The 16,595-nt window shown below is 33.4% G+C and overlaps 5 protein-coding genes and 1 non-coding gene across 6 annotated transcripts; 4 read left to right on the top strand and 2 right to left on the bottom strand.

The window, feature by feature from the left end:
* Positions 1-53: 53 nt before the first annotated feature.
* TRNAV-UAC lies at positions 54-126 on the bottom strand. Its single transcript has one exon. It is a non-coding gene; the product is annotated as a tRNA-Val (tRNA).
* Positions 127-589: 463 nt separating this feature from the next.
* Positions 590-1,252, top strand: LOC110737602 (cytochrome P450 87A3-like). Its single transcript, XM_021917939.1, has one exon. It carries the CDS (start codon positions 648-650, stop codon positions 1,242-1,244), a length of 597 nt encoding a protein of 198 aa, XP_021773631.1. The 5' UTR covers positions 590-647; the 3' UTR covers positions 1,245-1,252.
* Positions 1,253-1,283: 31 nt separating this feature from the next.
* On the top strand, positions 1,284-3,224 carry LOC110737593 (cytochrome P450 87A3-like). The gene is made up of 7 exons (XM_021917932.1): positions 1,284-1,445; positions 1,558-1,806; positions 1,889-1,978; positions 2,088-2,166; positions 2,360-2,466; positions 2,577-2,704; positions 2,783-3,224. Exons 1-7 carry the CDS (start codon positions 1,284-1,286, stop codon positions 2,871-2,873), a joined length of 906 nt encoding a protein of 301 aa, XP_021773624.1. The 3' UTR covers positions 2,874-3,224.
* A 220-nt stretch (positions 3,225-3,444) lies between these two features.
* Positions 3,445-4,111, top strand: LOC110736878 (probable flavin-containing monooxygenase 1). Its single transcript, XM_021917211.1, has 3 exons — positions 3,445-3,453; positions 3,498-3,694; positions 3,775-4,111. Exons 1-3 carry the CDS (start codon positions 3,445-3,447, stop codon positions 4,109-4,111), a joined length of 543 nt encoding a protein of 180 aa, XP_021772903.1.
* Positions 4,112-7,483: 3,372 nt separating this feature from the next.
* LOC110738473 (probable flavin-containing monooxygenase 1) lies at positions 7,484-10,941 on the top strand. Its single transcript, XM_021918884.1, has 5 exons — positions 7,484-8,029; positions 9,005-9,242; positions 9,450-9,625; positions 9,891-10,258; positions 10,413-10,941. The coding sequence occupies exons 1-5, from the start codon at positions 7,592-7,594 to the stop codon at positions 10,747-10,749; spliced, it is 1,557 nt and encodes a 518-aa protein (XP_021774576.1). The 5' UTR covers positions 7,484-7,591; the 3' UTR covers positions 10,750-10,941.
* A 132-nt stretch (positions 10,942-11,073) lies between these two features.
* LOC110738464 (probable cation transporter HKT6) lies at positions 11,074-14,584 on the bottom strand. The gene is made up of 3 exons (XM_021918874.1): positions 13,398-14,584; positions 12,103-12,351; positions 11,074-11,439 (listed from the first exon to the last, which is right to left on the bottom strand). The coding sequence occupies exons 1-3, from the start codon at positions 14,510-14,512 to the stop codon at positions 11,238-11,240; spliced, it is 1,566 nt and encodes a 521-aa protein (XP_021774566.1). The 5' UTR covers positions 14,513-14,584; the 3' UTR covers positions 11,074-11,237.
* Between the last annotated feature and the right edge of the window lie 2,011 nt (positions 14,585-16,595).

Consider the following 16,595-nt stretch of genomic DNA (forward strand, 5'->3'; position numbering starts at 1 on the left):
GGGATAGTAAAAGAAATGATGTTAAAAAAAAAAAAAAAAATTGTGTAAAATAGTGTTGCTGCCCAGGATCGAACTGGGGACCTTTAGTGTGTAAGACTAACGTGATAACCACTACACCACAGCAACCCTTTTGTTAAATTTGTGCAAACAATTTTCATGACCTCAAAATGTTAATATGCATTTAATTTATAATTAGAATCTCCAAGTCAATAATCTACCGTCAACTCCTTGATTTTATTTTATTTTGTGTTGTATATTTTATAATTGGAAACCTTTCTGCTATACTTGAGCATGACAATCCAAGCTAGCACAATGTTGACTATTCTTGATCACATAATAAATCTGATCTTATTACATAATGTCATAAAATCTATAGCTCTTACATTAACCAAGATCTGTCTGATCATCTTAATCTGTTTCATATTCATGTGTCATTTGATTTTGATAAATCGTATTTTGCTACAAATCTTCCAAGAATCCACTAATTTATCTTGGGTAATGATCATGTTCTTGTTCAAATCTCTAAAAACTATATAAGGGGGGGTTCTCTTATGATCATATAATTCATCAAAAAAACTAATTACATACATTAAGCTGCTAATAGCCTAATAATTCAAGCATTTTCTAGGAAAAGTGTTACAATAAAAATGTGGCCAACTATGAGTTTATATGTTGCAACAATAGTAGCAATATGTTTTATTTTCTTGGTATTAAAAAGGAGGAATTCAAGAGAAAAACAATTTGTTCTACCTCCAGGGTCTAAAGGCTTCCCTCTTATAGGAGAAACCCTTCAACTCCTTGTCCCTACTTACTCCCTAGACCTTCCCTCGTTCATTCGAACCAGAATTCTAAGGTATGGGCCTATATTCCAAACGCGACTTGTTGGAAGGCCGGTTGTGATGTCTGCTGATCCAGGCTTCAACCGGTACATTGTGCAACAAGAAGGGAAGTCAGTTGAAATGTGGTACTTAGACACATTCTCTAAGTTATTTGCACAAGATGGCGAAGCTAGGACTACTGCTGCTGGCCTAGTGCATAAATACCTTAGAAACCTTACTTTGAGCCATTTTGGCTCTGAAAGCCTTAGGGTAAATTTGCTCCCTCACCTTGAAAGTTTGGTTCGAAACACTTTACTTGGATGGTCGTCTAAGGATACCATTGATGTCAAAGAATCCGCGTTAACTGTACAATTCTTCCCTTTTTTTTTTAATCTTTTGTGTGCTAACTTACATAAGCATATATGATTTACTTTGGACTGATTAAATTGTTTTGGTTTATCTTTTATGCGAATGAAGATGAGTATAGAGTTTGTAGCAAAACAATTATTTGGGTATGTTTCTGACAAGAGCAAGGAGAAAATAGGGGAGAAATTTGGTAATATTTCACAAGGCCTTTTCTCTTTACCATTGAACATTCCTGGCACTACTTACCATAGCTGCTTAAAGGTATCCCAATCACGCGATTTTGCTACTTAGGCCATGTTCTCTTCACCTAATTTTTACTGAACTAACATTTTTACTGTTGTTCTGAAATGTTGTATGTACATACTCTGATCAGAGCCAAAGAGAAGTAATGGATATGATGAGGACCGCTCTAAAGGAGAGGCTCGCTGCACCTGAGTCATATCGAGGGGATTTCCTAGATCATGCTCTGAAAGACCTCAGCACCGAGAAGTTCTTGAGCGAGGAATTTATACTACAGATTATGTTTGGGCTCCTCTTTGCTAGCTCTGAATCTACCTCCATGACATTAACTTTAGTCCTCAAATTCTTGTCAGAAAATCCTCATGTCCTGAAAGAAATAGAGGTTTGTTTAGTTCAGATGTCATCTATAAAGTTCGAATTCTTTTCTTATGCTTTCCTAATTACGAGTAATTTTCCTTAAACAGGCTGAGCATGAGAAAATCATCATGAACAGAGAAAGCCCTGATTCTCCCCTGACTTGGGCTGAAGTGAAATCAATGACTTTCACTCTTCAAGTAAATTATACTATACTCTTATATATGCATAATTAGTCCTCTTAAAAGACCATAAAATAAAGGGTGTTATAAAATGTCATGTTTAATTTATTGTATACTTCGGATGCAGGTGATTAATGAATCTTTGAGACTTGGAAATGTTTCTCTTGGAGTACTCAGGAGAACATTGAAAGATATCGAAATAAATGGTACACATATTAGCATTTCATATTATATATTTGCGCTACTTCCTTCACAATTTTAGAGTTGATCATGAGTCAAGTCGCGGGGATCATAAAGTGGCAGCTCAAATGCTCAATTCATTATAAACTTATGATCACAATATGTAAAACCTTCCAAATTAGTGCAATAAACTCAACATGTACATTAATTACTTTGCAGGATATACTATTCCAGCAGGATGGACTGTTATGTTGGTGACTTCTGCATGTCAATATAATTCTGACATATACAAAGATCCACTTACCTTTAATCCTTGGCGCTGGAAGGTTAGTTGCCTATAAATTTACTAATTTTATTTCTAAGTACATAATAATTATCATAAGCTGATCAAACATTAATTACTCGAGTTTATCTTGTAATCATGTGTTAATAACAGGAAATGCAGCCTGATGTTATAGCAAAAAATTTTATGCCATTCGGAGGAGGAACAAGGCAATGTGCAGGAGCAGAATTTGCTAAAGTCTTAATGACTATTTTTCTTCATAACCTTGTCACTAATTACAGGTAATTTGATCTTTAATAGATTGTTTTTTCTTCTTTTCGTTTTTGGTGGACTTATCTTCGGGGGCTTTGTATGAACAGATGGGAGAGGATCAAAGGTGGAGAAATCGTTCGAACTCCCATTTTAGGATTCCAAAATTCTCTTCATGTTAAGTTAACTAAGAAGAATTAAGCTTAAGAAGATCAAAGCCTTAGTTATTTTGTTCCGAATACTCTGTAACTGATACAAGAAATGTTGTTTTCTTTGTTGGAGATTGTTTTGATATAGTTGTTAATTTGTACTTCTACTTCAATGCAAAAATTGTTTTCCTCCTATTCATCTTACTCTCAACAAAGTACTCTTGTTGACTATTAAATGAGGGCTGCCCAGTTTATCTCTTTTGATTGACGGAGTTTGTAAATCTTGTGTGACAAGTCAGCATTTGAGATTAGTCAGCTCAGGAAAAGTACACATAGGCCAACGGAAACGACCACGTTGGCTAGCAACATGTAGGATAATTTTATAATTTGACCAATGTATCAAATCAGCTCGTGTTCAGGTAGAAATCGTATATTATATTATGTTACTTTGTATATTAGAGATGGTTAACTCTATCCTTATTGACAAATAAATATGATGTAAAAGTAACTAATCAATGTGTTTTTATCACATACAAGAAAATGATAATTGATTGGTTTAATTTGATATATAAAAATCTATAATAAGAAGTGATGTTACAAATTGTATGGTTTAATTTATATTAATGACGCAGGTGATTGAAGTAGATTTTGTGATATTGTGTGTGGGACGATTCAGCGATCCCCTGCCTTTAGCTTCTTTGAAAAGGGTGTTGAACTCGACGATAGTATTAAATCGACGGAGCCTATTACGAGTGACTTGGTTATTTTTGCTACGGGATACAAGGGTGATCAAAAGCTCAAAGACATTTTTGCTTCTTCCGAATTTAAGGATTACATGTTTGGCTCCTCCAATAAAACGCTTTCATTATACAGGTTCGTTATCTTAAGCTACATACATTAGTTTATTGAAGCTTATAATGTACTTGGTACTTATTTACGTTGTGAACTTGTAGGGAATGTATCCATCCACGGATTCCACAACTTGGAGTGATTGGATTTTCTGAGAGCTTAGCAAACTTGTACACTTCAGAAATAAGATGTCGTTGGTTATTCGAGCTACTCGATGGCAAATTCAAATTGCCAAGTATTGAAGAAATGGAGAAAGATGTTATAGAATGGGAGAAATTTATGAAGAGGTACTCAGGCAAGTATTATAGAGGATCTTGCCTTGGAGCTTTGCATATTTATTACAATGATCAGCTTTGCATTGACATGGGCTTCAACCCAAAGAGAAAGGACGGATATTGGGCTGAGTTGTTCGAGCCATACGGCCCAATGGACTATGCTTAAATTATTTTACCGTGTTAATTAGAAGGCATATATATGTTGTATTCTATGTATTATGGTAAGCTAATGTAATGTATTTGCTTATTTAAAGCCTATTTAAAGTCCATCCATATTATGCATGTACGTATTTTATTCTTATATACGTAATTATGATGATTGTGAACAAGAAGGCGTGTTTCTTCCTTGCTCTTATTTCAAGGGAGATACATATATATGGTATGGAGGAGAATACAAAGGGGAAAATTATGATATGATGGACATAAGGAACTTATGATGAATTGAAGAGATTCTTACACATAAATTAAACAGGATCTTAATAAATAGTGTAATAAGAACTACTTCGTATAAATATTTTGTTGCAACCTCATTAGAAGTGTTTTTTTTTTTAAATATAAAAAATAAAATAAAAGGTACTGGAGTAGTAATGAATTTTTATTGAACAAAGAATAATATAAAGTACAAATGTACAAAACAAACACCCTAGGGAGGGATTTACCTTCTAGGAATGCCTTCCCAATACCTGGGGTTTAGAAAAAGCATTTCATGTTTAACAAAACATAACAATTAGTTTAAAGCTAATAAAATCAAATTGCATTCTACTGAATATATCTTCTAAACCTAATTTTAGGAATTCTTGAATCAAATTATGGAATTAGGTCTTCGCATCAAAATTATTCATCCTTTTGAAACTTAAAAGTGAAAAAGATGTTGAAATAACGTGATAACTGATTCTAGTTGTAGTGAGTACTGATTATTTGAATGTGACTTTTATTTGTACGTACAAACAGAGATGGGGAATAAGCAAATTCGTGGAGAATGATATAAAGAAAAAGCAACCTATCAAGAAATATGACATGGTACCCGATCATAGCTTCTTACAAGCGATGAATTCTTGTTCAGTTGTTACAACCCCAGAAGGATTTTATGACAATGTTGAGAAAGGAAGCATTATTTTGAAAAGATCTCCAACTTTTACATTTCACAAAGAAGGTGTTTTACTTTGTGATGGTAGTGTTAAACCTACCAAATCTATTAAAAGTGACTTGGTTATTTTTGCTACTGGATTTAAAGGGGATCAAAAGCTTAGAGATATCTTTGCATCTATCAAATTTCAGAAATACTTTACCAACCCTATTAATGAGACAGTTGTTCCATTATAGCGGTTAGTAATCATTTTACTAGTTTCTTAAATTTATTTGTAATGAGTCAAACTTCTTCCGTTTCTTTTTAAGAATCAGATGTGACATATTGGTTTATGTTGTCATGCTCGTGTAGGGAATGCATCCATCCCCAAATTCCACAACTTGCGGTGCTAGGATTTTCGGAGAGCTTTGCAAACTTGTACACTTCAGAAATAAGCTGTCGTTGGTTATTTGAACTACTTGATGGAAAATTTAAATTGCCAAATATTCAAGAAATGGAGAAAGAACTTTCAATATTTAACAAGTCCATGAAATTGTACTCTTCCAAGTACTACGGAAGGCCATGCATTGGAGCGTTACATATTTGGTACAATGATCTGCTTTGCAAGGACATGGGCTTAAACCCAAACCGAAAGAAAGGGTTTTGGGCCGAGTTATTTGAGCCATATGGCCCAATGGACTATGCTTAACTTTTATGACGTTTTCCAATGATTCATAAGATGTATGCCTTACTTTTATAAGTTTTCTTCTTATGAATTTTTCCCCTTTCTTGCGTTGAAGTGAGAATAATGTAATGGTTGATATCCTAATTGCAATTTTTATGTGAATTTTAACGATGTAGCCACCACGTGTATAACACGCACTGATAAGTATGGTACATGTAAACATATTAGTCCATTCACACCTTCATACATGGACAACATGGTGCATATGCCAATTGTTGGTTGCTTGTGCACTATAATGTAGGGTGCAAAAGGCCTAACGTAGGTACAATCATGTATACTTGCACCTTCCATGAATGCTGTACCCAACATACAAAATCAACAATGAGAATCCGCACACATCGCATGCTTCTTATTATAACTTTAAATGTCCCCTTTTGGAAATTCATCATATCATATTCTCTAGCTAAAGACGCGGATTGTTGATTGGCTCCAAATTATAAAATAAATAGATAAGACAATCTACATATAATATAATCAATAAATCATCTTCTATATTCTATATAGCCGACTAATTACTATAAATCGTAATATATAAAAATATGAGACAATCTTTAAATAATAAAGGGAGTAACGATTTAGAGATTAGAGAAAGACGTGCATTTGTGTTCTTTATAAACAATTGTATAATTAAAATTAATGGAAGCATGTGAGACGTGGACTTTCTTATTTTATCGGCATCGTTGTGCGGCAGTACTGGCAACAGCTTCCAATTTTGTTTTATTATATCAATCAAAGCTTCCAATTTCCAATAACTAACTTAACAATGATATCATAATTGGGATCAGAATTATGTGCCTCATCATAACATAACAGATCATATATATAATTCAACTTTAAGGCATGGAAAAAGGAGACTAGTAATAATACAATAAATATATGTATTTGTCAAACATACCTGAAAAATAGGTACCAGTAATACAATGAAAGCTTTGATGATAAACTATTAAAGTAGTCTTGCTCAATTTGATCATACATTATCTTAATTACATACGAAGAAGTACATATAAGTAAGCAAGGAGTAATTAATTATGTTTGGTTGTGTAAATCTTCTTAGTTTGGAGACATCTCAGCCACTCATTCATATTTGTGAGAATGAAATCATGATGAGAAAAAGAAAAAATGTTAAAACTTGACGTATAAATCCTGTAACAAAGGGAATACGCACACCTAAAAAACTTAGGTAGCAAAAGTACAATTCAGTTATCACTGCATTTGAAAATTATTTTCATTTCATAAGATAAAACTAAGGGTAGTTATATGTACTATACTACTATGTAGACAATTAGTTAAAGGGATGTATGTATATAAACATTCTATTCCATAATAATACACTTTCTATTAAATTCATAGCGAACATAATTACATGTCGATCTGTGTAATCAGTAATTAATTAAACTCCATAATTTCAATGTAACTTCTTATACATAGCATTGAACTGAGACCTACTATGTCCGGTCATTTAATTTGCTCATTCAATTAACAAATGAGTAAAATTATTAATACTCATTTGTTGATTAAGTAAACAAATGACTTTGGATGTATGATACATTCGGGTGTATACAACAATTTCTACATGAACAAGGTTGCACATCCACAAGTCGACAAGTGCATAATCAGGTAGACATATACGGATAAGAAACAACCCGGTCCGCAATATATTAATTCTGGTAATAGAGGATATAGGTAATACTAATTAATACAGAGTAGTACGTATCAATTTCCTTTTTAAAAAAACACAAATCTGTTTTGGACTTTTGGAGATATTTCGCGCAACATTTGAAGAGAATCCCTATAAATAAGGGGTAAGAAATTGAGAAAAAATAAACTACTAAACAATGGAAAGGAAAGTAGGCATAATTGGAGCAGGCATAAGTGGGCTTTTAGCATGCAAATATGCACTTGCTAAAGGTTACCACCCCTTAGTTTTTGAGTCAAGAAACACAATTGGTGGTGTTTGGACTCAAACTGTAGAAACTACTAAACTTCAAACTCCTAAACCACTTTATCAGTTCACTGATTTTGCTTGGCCTTCTTCAGTTGAAACTGTGTTTCCTGATCAAAATCAAGTTTTTGATTATCTTCAATCTTATGCTAATCACTTTGATTTGCTTAAGCACATCAAATTTAATACAAAAGTTGTGAGTATTAAGTATGAAGGTCCATCTGATGAAGAGATCCAATCTTGGGCTCTTTGGGGTGGTAATAATGATCCATTTGGTAATTTGGGTAAATGGGTTGTCACCACCCAACATCTTCTCAATCAAACTATTGAGGTATTATTTACTTTCTTCTTTTAGGTTTTTTTTTTAATTTTTTTTTATTTATACTTGTATATATATATATATATATATATATATTTTTTTTCTATTTTCAAAGTAATGGCACTTTTTTCTCCTTTTTATCATATTTTTTGTCTCCCACTTTCAACATTAGTAGCATTTTTTTTTATTTAGGCAATCAACATTGAGACAATACAAGTTCATCTACTTTATAAACAAAATATATTTATCAAATAGCAAAATTGTAAATAAATTAACTTTTTTTTTGTTATATATAGGTCCACAACTGTTAATTTATCTACAAAAATATTATGCTGACTGGACAAAATTATAGATTTAGTTACGATTTTGACAACTGAATAGGTATACATATATAGAGAAATGATGATAATAGAAGGAATTTTCTTTGTCACAAAAAAAATGAATGAGATAACAAGTAATAATTGATAAGAAGTTTAAGGATGAACATAAAGGGTAGGGTGGAAGACTAAGGACAAACGAGAAAGTATGTTACACTATACACAAATTAAAAGAAAGGACACAAGGACAAGACAATTACGGAGTGTTTTTTCTTTTCGGTGCAACAAAATGATGTTATTAATTAGTCGGTATCTTTTATAAGTTTTTGATAATGTTGTTGCTGAATGCATCAACAACATAATGGTATTGCCGTATAGGTATGGTAAGTAATAAACGAGTCAAGAGTGTGGATATAATTGATAACCTAATGAAGGATTTCCAATGTCGTTGTCTCATTACGATCTAGCGGTGTTAAATCAATTATCAAATTTGGAACTATCTTCGCATTTCATTACTATTGAAGTATTGAGTACCAAAGCAACATAATTTTATCAACAACCAAAAGAATTTAATTACCTCTTTGTCAAAAATAAAGTAAAAATCTATGTGAATGACAATTGAAAATTTATGTGCTAATGTTCACTAATTAGAATTAATGATATGGCACAGGTTATGCAAGTAGATTTTGTGATATTGTGTTTAGGACGATTTAGTGATTTACCAAACATACCAGAGTTCCCTTCAGACAAAGGTCCTGAGGTATTTGATGGCAAGGTTATGCATTCTATGGATTACTCTGCTTTGGATTACCAATCTGCTAGAAATTTGATCAAAGGAAAGCAAGTTACTGTGGTTGGCTTCCAAAAATCAGCACTTGACATTGCTATGGAATGTTCTGTTGCCAATGGTAAGAGCTACACCACATATAATGATATAATTAGCATTATTGGTTGTTATAGGGTGGCAAAAATTATGTAACGCTTTGTACGTTTCATATTTGTACCAATCTTTCGAGCACACTAGCTACTTAGCTAGTTGGATCATTCATCTTACCTAGTAATTAATTTAATCAAGGGATGTACATTTTTATATGTTTGTATGATGTTGAATGCAGGAGTGGAGAAACCGTGTACGGTGATTTGTAGAACTCCGCATTGGAATGTACCGGACTACTTCCCATGGGGATTTCCTCTTGCGTATTTGTATTTGAATCGCTTTTCTGAACTCTTGGTTCATAAGCCTGGTGAAGGCCTTCTACTTAGCCTCCTAGCCTCTCTACTTCTACCATTGGTACTATATTTCCCCTTTTATATCGACTATTGGTCAAGTTTATTGCACGTTCAGCATCTATTCTCTTCATCTTATTTTAACAAAATTATGTACTTTTTGTCAAGCATTTTCTGTTTTTTAGGGATTGAAATTGATTATACGTAAGTTTATTATATGTTATAGAGAACATAGCTTAAGAGGGCATGATTAAGCTACTTTGAAAATTAATTTATGAATTATTACTCCATACTTCATACTAACATTTATAATTGTTCAAAAATAACAGAGATGGTCTATTAGCAAATTTGTGGAGAGTGACATAAAAAAGAAGCATCGACTAAAGAAATTCGACATGGTACCAGATCATAGCTTCTTACAAGAGATGAACTCGTGTTTGATTTCGACTGTCCCAGAAGGATTTTATGATAATGCTGAGAAAGGAAGCATTGTATTGAAAAGATCTCAAACTTTTAGCTTTTGCAAAGATGGTGTTTTACTTGATAATCATGCTAAAACAAAGGAACCTATTAAATGTGACTTGGTTATTCTTGCTACTGGATACAAGGGTGATCAAAAACTCAAAGACATTTTTTCGTCTCCCAAATTTCAGGATTACATTATTGGCTCTTCCAATAAAACTGTTCCATTATACAGGTTCGCATCTTATTATTTTTTGGCTCCTAATGACATTCCATATTACGTCGCTAACCTGTATAAACGTGTTATTTTATGTTTTTTTTTTTTTTTAAAAGTAAATCTATTTAAATATCATTAACTTATACATGTTTATTATACGATTTATATGTAGGGAATGTATCCATCCACGGATTCCACAACTTGCAGTGATTGGCTTTTCGGAGAGCATTGCAAACTTGTACACTTCAGAGTTGAGATGTAAATGGCTATTTGAACTACTTGATAGCAAATTCAAACTACCAAACATTCAAAAGATGGAAAAAGATGTGTTGGAATGGGACAAGTTCAAGAAGAGGTCCTCAGGCAAATACTATAGAAGATCATGCATTGGAGCATTGCATATTTGGTACAATGATCAACTTTGCAAGGATATGGGCTTGAACCCGAAGAGGAAGAAGGGGGCTTGGGCCGAAATGTTTGAGCCTTATGGCCCAAATGACTATGCTTAATTGCTTAACATCTTTGCTTCTTCTTTTTCTGCTTTCTTTCTCTTGTGTGACAACAATAATGTAATACGGAGTAATGTAATTTCATTTGCGTTCACATATTCCATTAAGTTCATTTCTGTAATATTTATCGCATATGTATACTTAAATGTACTTGTGAAAACATAAACTCAAGAAATTTTGTATTATAGGGCATATACGTTTGCAAATAACGACTAACTAATTTTTCGAATTGATTCTCACGCATTAAGAAACTTTACAAAATTTAACTCGTATTATTGTTCACATGCTCTGGTTTAATCGAATTGATTTGCATGGTAAGTACGATTTTTTTTTTTTTTTTTCTTATTCTTTCATTCATATATACAAATATACAATTCCATGTTATACCAAAGTCTTTCAAAGTGCCAAATAACAACACTCACAACACTACTATAATTTTTTTTAACACTTACGGAATTTTGAAAAATGAAGGAAACGGAATTAGAAATTTAGAAGGTAAGTTTCCATGCATTTCCTGAATTGAAGTGAAATCTCTTAAGCCTTCCAAAAAGCATGACAAAAATTAGAAGAAACTTTCCCTTCCAACTCCAACGCCCTACAAAACCATAATAACTGTCCTTGCAATTGCTAAAATTATCAAGTCTTCGTTTACAACTGTAGCCCATTGAGAATCCCACGTTTCCATATGCACTGCAAAATAAATATCAATCATTAATATTTTACCAAGTATACATTTTTTTTTGGTGTTAGAGCCATGAGAACCGATCCTAAGATCTTAATATGATTATATGTTGGATACAAAAACAAATACGGAGTACAAGATCTTCTTCTTTTTTTTTTTTTTTTTTTTTGTTGGTGTTTAGAGAGCCACAAAGGCGGGTGATGAGAATCAATCCTAGGATCACTTGGGACCGGGAGGGGAGCTCTAACCACTTGAGCAGTTGAGCTATCCCTCACTCTCGGAGTACAAGATCTTTGTCGTTTAACCACAATGGTAAATTATTACTACTTCGTACTAAACACTTCATCAACTACTCATATATTAATTGACACAAACAAATGGTCAAAAAAATAGCTAACTACTGATTTTATCAAACATCCTAGCTTAGTAAACAATTGGCGATGACAATCATAACTTACTTAAACTATCATTGTATATACAATAGAAACAACTAATAAAACAATAGATGAGAATAAAAATAATGTAAATATGAAGTACTCGTATTATATTCATGTTCGATGATGGGTGATGGAAGAATATTTGATGCTACTTGGTAGATTAAATTAGAAGAGAAAAGAATAATAAAATGATAAAATTAAAATAAGAATAAGAACAAAATGAAATTGTAATACCTTACAACTTCGACAATAATGTTGAAGACGGTGAAATTAAGAGGATCTTGCTTCAAACTTGATTGTTCAGTGATGCAAATAAGCATGACAAAGATAGCAAGATAAGAGAGTGGTGAGAATGTGAGATTCTTAAGGATGTTACTCTCTTGCTTTTGCTTTTTGCTACTCTTGGACTGCCTATTCTCAGCCAATAATGTTGATTCTTTGTCGTAGCCAATCGGTACGAATATGGTGGTCGATGGAAGGTACCTACGAATTTATGCATCATGTAACCTTGTCATAAATTAACTCGCGCATATATAATTTCGTATTACTTTCATTTCTAATCGTGGTACATATACACATAATGTAAAAAAATTACAATAATAAATTATATGGAGTATGTAGATATCACACGGTCACGTGTTCTCAAGTTTTACGTACACAACTTTACTTATTAGTATCTCATACTCATAGCCCGTGAAATAAACAAGGCCATGCCTAGATTACTTCTTTTAGCGCACGTTAAACTTTACAGATTTACTACATGTATGTATGTTACGTACTATATTAGCTTAGCCAAATTTATCCGGTTTTGTTTTCCCTAAGATGCATGAATGATTGGCATTTTGGCAAGGCATATATGCAATAATTGGTCGGTAAACAGTACACTATCTTTGAAGAAGATACGATATGAATGGTCCTCCTAATTGACAGATAGTGTGAAAGATTGAAAGTGTATATATATGTATAGTATGTTGGTTCATTATAGGTTATTGAGTGGCTGTTTCTAATCAATCCATGAACTAACTTGTCTTGTATAACCACTTATTCCACTAGAACATGCAATCATGTGCCAATCAACATCCAATATATATAACATACGGAGTACATGTACTTATACCCTATACTTTATTTTGATTTACACCAACAATAACATAACAATCCTTTCTCACAATCATAGTAACATAACAAATCGTATACAAGCATATATAATTTTTTTACGAGTTACTGTATTATTTTTGTTTTTAAAAGAGAAAATTGAATTTCAAATTCCTTTTATGTACAATCTTAGTAACATAACAATCCTTTCTTAACGAGGAAGGAGTCCCTCCATCTCCCCGGCTCCCCCCACCCCATGTGATGGGAATTCGATTCCTCATAGCCCCTCCATTTCTGTAATAGGGTGAGCGACCCTCCCCGTAGTTTACCATTTAAAAAAAAAAAAAAAAAATATCTTCCTTAGCATAGCAATCACAAGATTGGACCACAGTACAAACAAAGATACATGAGAAAGAAATAAAGAAAGAACTTACATCATAACCACAAAGAGAGCCAGAGTAGCTGGTTGAAGAAGAGATACATCAACAATTGACTCTCCACTATGTCTTGAATTAACAGTTTGAAAGAGTGAACCAACAATTTTTGTATACCAATTTTGCCCTTGAAAAACCAAAGAATTCCACTCCAATGTTGTAAACACCAAAAATTGGATCATAACAAGCCCAATTGCTGTAAAACTCAAAAGAAAAGCTTTGAAGCTTGAAATCAAATTCCCATAACCTAAATCATCATGATTTCTTAACATGTAATTGTATTCTTCTTTTCCTGTAAATTTCTCAAGAACCCAAATTACTACCCTTAAACAAGAAGGGTACAATTTATTCCCCATCAAAATTTGTGGTATTAGGATTAGAAGTAAACCCGAGTTTTTGTTAAAGGGCATCATGTTTTCGTTTATAGGGATGAATCCACAATTTGCAAATGTGGATACTATAACGAATATAGAAAATAGGTGAGAATCGATTTTTTTTATTACATGGACATTATTTGCACTTGAGATAATGTTCATATACAAGGATACAGAAATGTACCCTAGTATATGTGACACTAAAATGTACCCTAAAACTACATGATTAAGTACCCTTAGAGTTTTGGACTTGATACCTTCACCTTCAGAGGTAGGGTTAGGGTTTAAGGCATGGTTTCGCGCTCTTCTCTTATGCTTTAGCCTTCGTATTTGAAGGCCAAGGAGGGATAGGAAGACCTCACCCCCGGAAAACATTAATATTACTAGTACTATTAGTTGTGTACTCGTAAAATCTTCCATTTCAACCGTAGACATACTAGAAATCGTCGTTGCCGACACCGAGGTGAAGATGAGGTCGAGGTCGAGGTCATGGTGAGGGTTTGAAGCTAATGAAGAGCTCTGTTTCGTGCCCTTTAAGGAAATATAGCCAAGAAAAGAGATGGTGATGTAGTAAAATAAATGGTGCCAATATGGGTTTATTTGAAAGAGTAAGTACTCAAAACCATGACTTATATAAGGTTTAATGTTTTTGTGGAAAAAACTAATTATTTGATCCAGTATTTCATGCTGGATAACTAAATATTTTTCCATCATTTCTTGGAGATGGTGATGAAGTTGCATACTTAATTGGATTATTTTAATTTGTGAGATATATGATATGATTATTTAATGAAGTATGTATATATGAGCTAATAGGTTGAAATATACAAAATCCACATACTTTATATTGTAGTATGTTGTAGTCAAGGAATTATTCATGTCCACATAATTAAATTAAGAAGCATAAAGCTAAATAACTTGTAAAAGGGTGCTGGGACAGGATATATATGTATTATTTGGTGTATATTAGCGCGTGGGAAATATATGATCGCATGATCGAATCTATATATATCTATAGATGGATATCAAGTAGTAATTGGGATACTTTGACTTTGAGTAAAAAATGTGTCACATATAGAGCTGTTAAAAGTTGACCCGATTCGAAATACCGACTTAAATCCAATTATTAACCGACTCATCTCAACCCGGAAAAATGGAGACCTGACCCGACCTGAAACCAACCCTAAACCTGAGTTGACCCGAGTATGTGAGACCCGAACCCGAACATGAACTGACTTGGAGATGACCTGACCCGAATGTAACCCGTAAATTATTGACCTAAACCGAACCCAACTTGAACCGAAATTAACCCAAACCCGTTTTAACCCGTCAAAACCCGAATTTAACTCGACTTGTTAGGAACCCGTTCCTATCTCAACCCGAATTTAACCCAAATTGTTACAAACCCGACCTGAAATCAACCCGACTTGTTATTGACCTGACCCAAATTCAACCCAACTTGTTATTAACCCAACCCGAATTTTACCAGACCTATTACTAACCCGACCCAAAAATTCAACCCGATCTGTTACTAACTCGACTCAAAATCAACACGACTTGTTATTGACTCCACCCAAAAATTCAACCCGATCTATTACTAACTCGAATCAAAATCAACATGACTTGTTATTGACTCCACCCAAAAAATCAACCCGATCTGTTATTAACTCGACTCAAAATCAACATGACTTGTTATTGACTCCACCCAAAAATTCAACCCGATCTGTTACTAACTCGACTCGAAATCAACACGACTTGTTATTGACCCGACCTAAATTCAACCCAAATTGTTCCTGACCCGATTTCAAATCACCTTAAATGTAATTTAGACCACCTTATTATTGTTGATCAAAGCATTTTGTCTAGGGAGACCAAGTCGGTCTTGGCCAGCAAAAGAAAGGAGCATCATCGTCAAATTTAAGAGTTAAATATAATATGTATTTGTCGTATGGTCAAAGAAGATAATTATCTTCCTAAATTATAAACTATAATTTCCTAGTATATTGACATATATATTGAAAAAATTAACTTGATAAAAATGATAATTATCTATTTAAAGTTAGTTGAACCCGAATATGACCTGACTTGAAAATTACCCGACCTGATTGTAACCTGCAAATTATTGACTTGAACATAACCTGACTTAACTCCGAGAATGACCCGACTTAGAAATGACTCAACTTGATTATAACCCGCAAATTATTGAATTAAACCGAACCCGACTTGAAAATGACCCGACCTGATTATAACCCACAAATTATTGACTTGAACCGAATTGAACTTGACTCAAACCTGAGAATGACCCGACCTAATTCTAACCCGCAAAATATTGACTTGAACAGAACCCGAATCAAACCCGAGAATTACTGTAGACACCCATTTGTGTCTCCCCAAAATCAAACCTAGTGATGAGTACCTTTCACGTCGAATCATAATCGAATGAAACGAAAGTGTGAAAAGGTCTAGTGTTGCGGAAAGTTTTTGTTTCTTTTCTCTTCTTTCTGTTTTTGAAAACTTTATTTTAAGAAAACAGCCAATCCAATTTGGTTGGTCCATGATATGGGTCCAATAGTAGTGTGGTTGGATGGGGCTTGCAAAGACCTTTCCAACGATATATTATAAGCCCAATTCCGATGAATATTGAGGAAGTTATGACCAATTTACCAAACTGGGCCCGGTTTGAGCTTTATGTACGGCCCAATGATCTAGGGGAGGGCCTAATATGATTTATCATTCCTAATGTAATTAGGAATGGTTTTAGTCTTCTAGAATCTTCTAGAAGATTCTTTTCATTCCTAATTCAATTAGCATTGATAAGTTGACT

The sequence above is a fragment of the Chenopodium quinoa genome, unplaced genomic scaffold (assembly GCF_001683475.1).
Source record: "Chenopodium quinoa cultivar QQ74 unplaced genomic scaffold, ASM168347v1, whole genome shotgun sequence".
Lineage (NCBI taxonomy): Eukaryota > Viridiplantae > Streptophyta > Magnoliopsida > Caryophyllales > Amaranthaceae > Chenopodium > Chenopodium quinoa.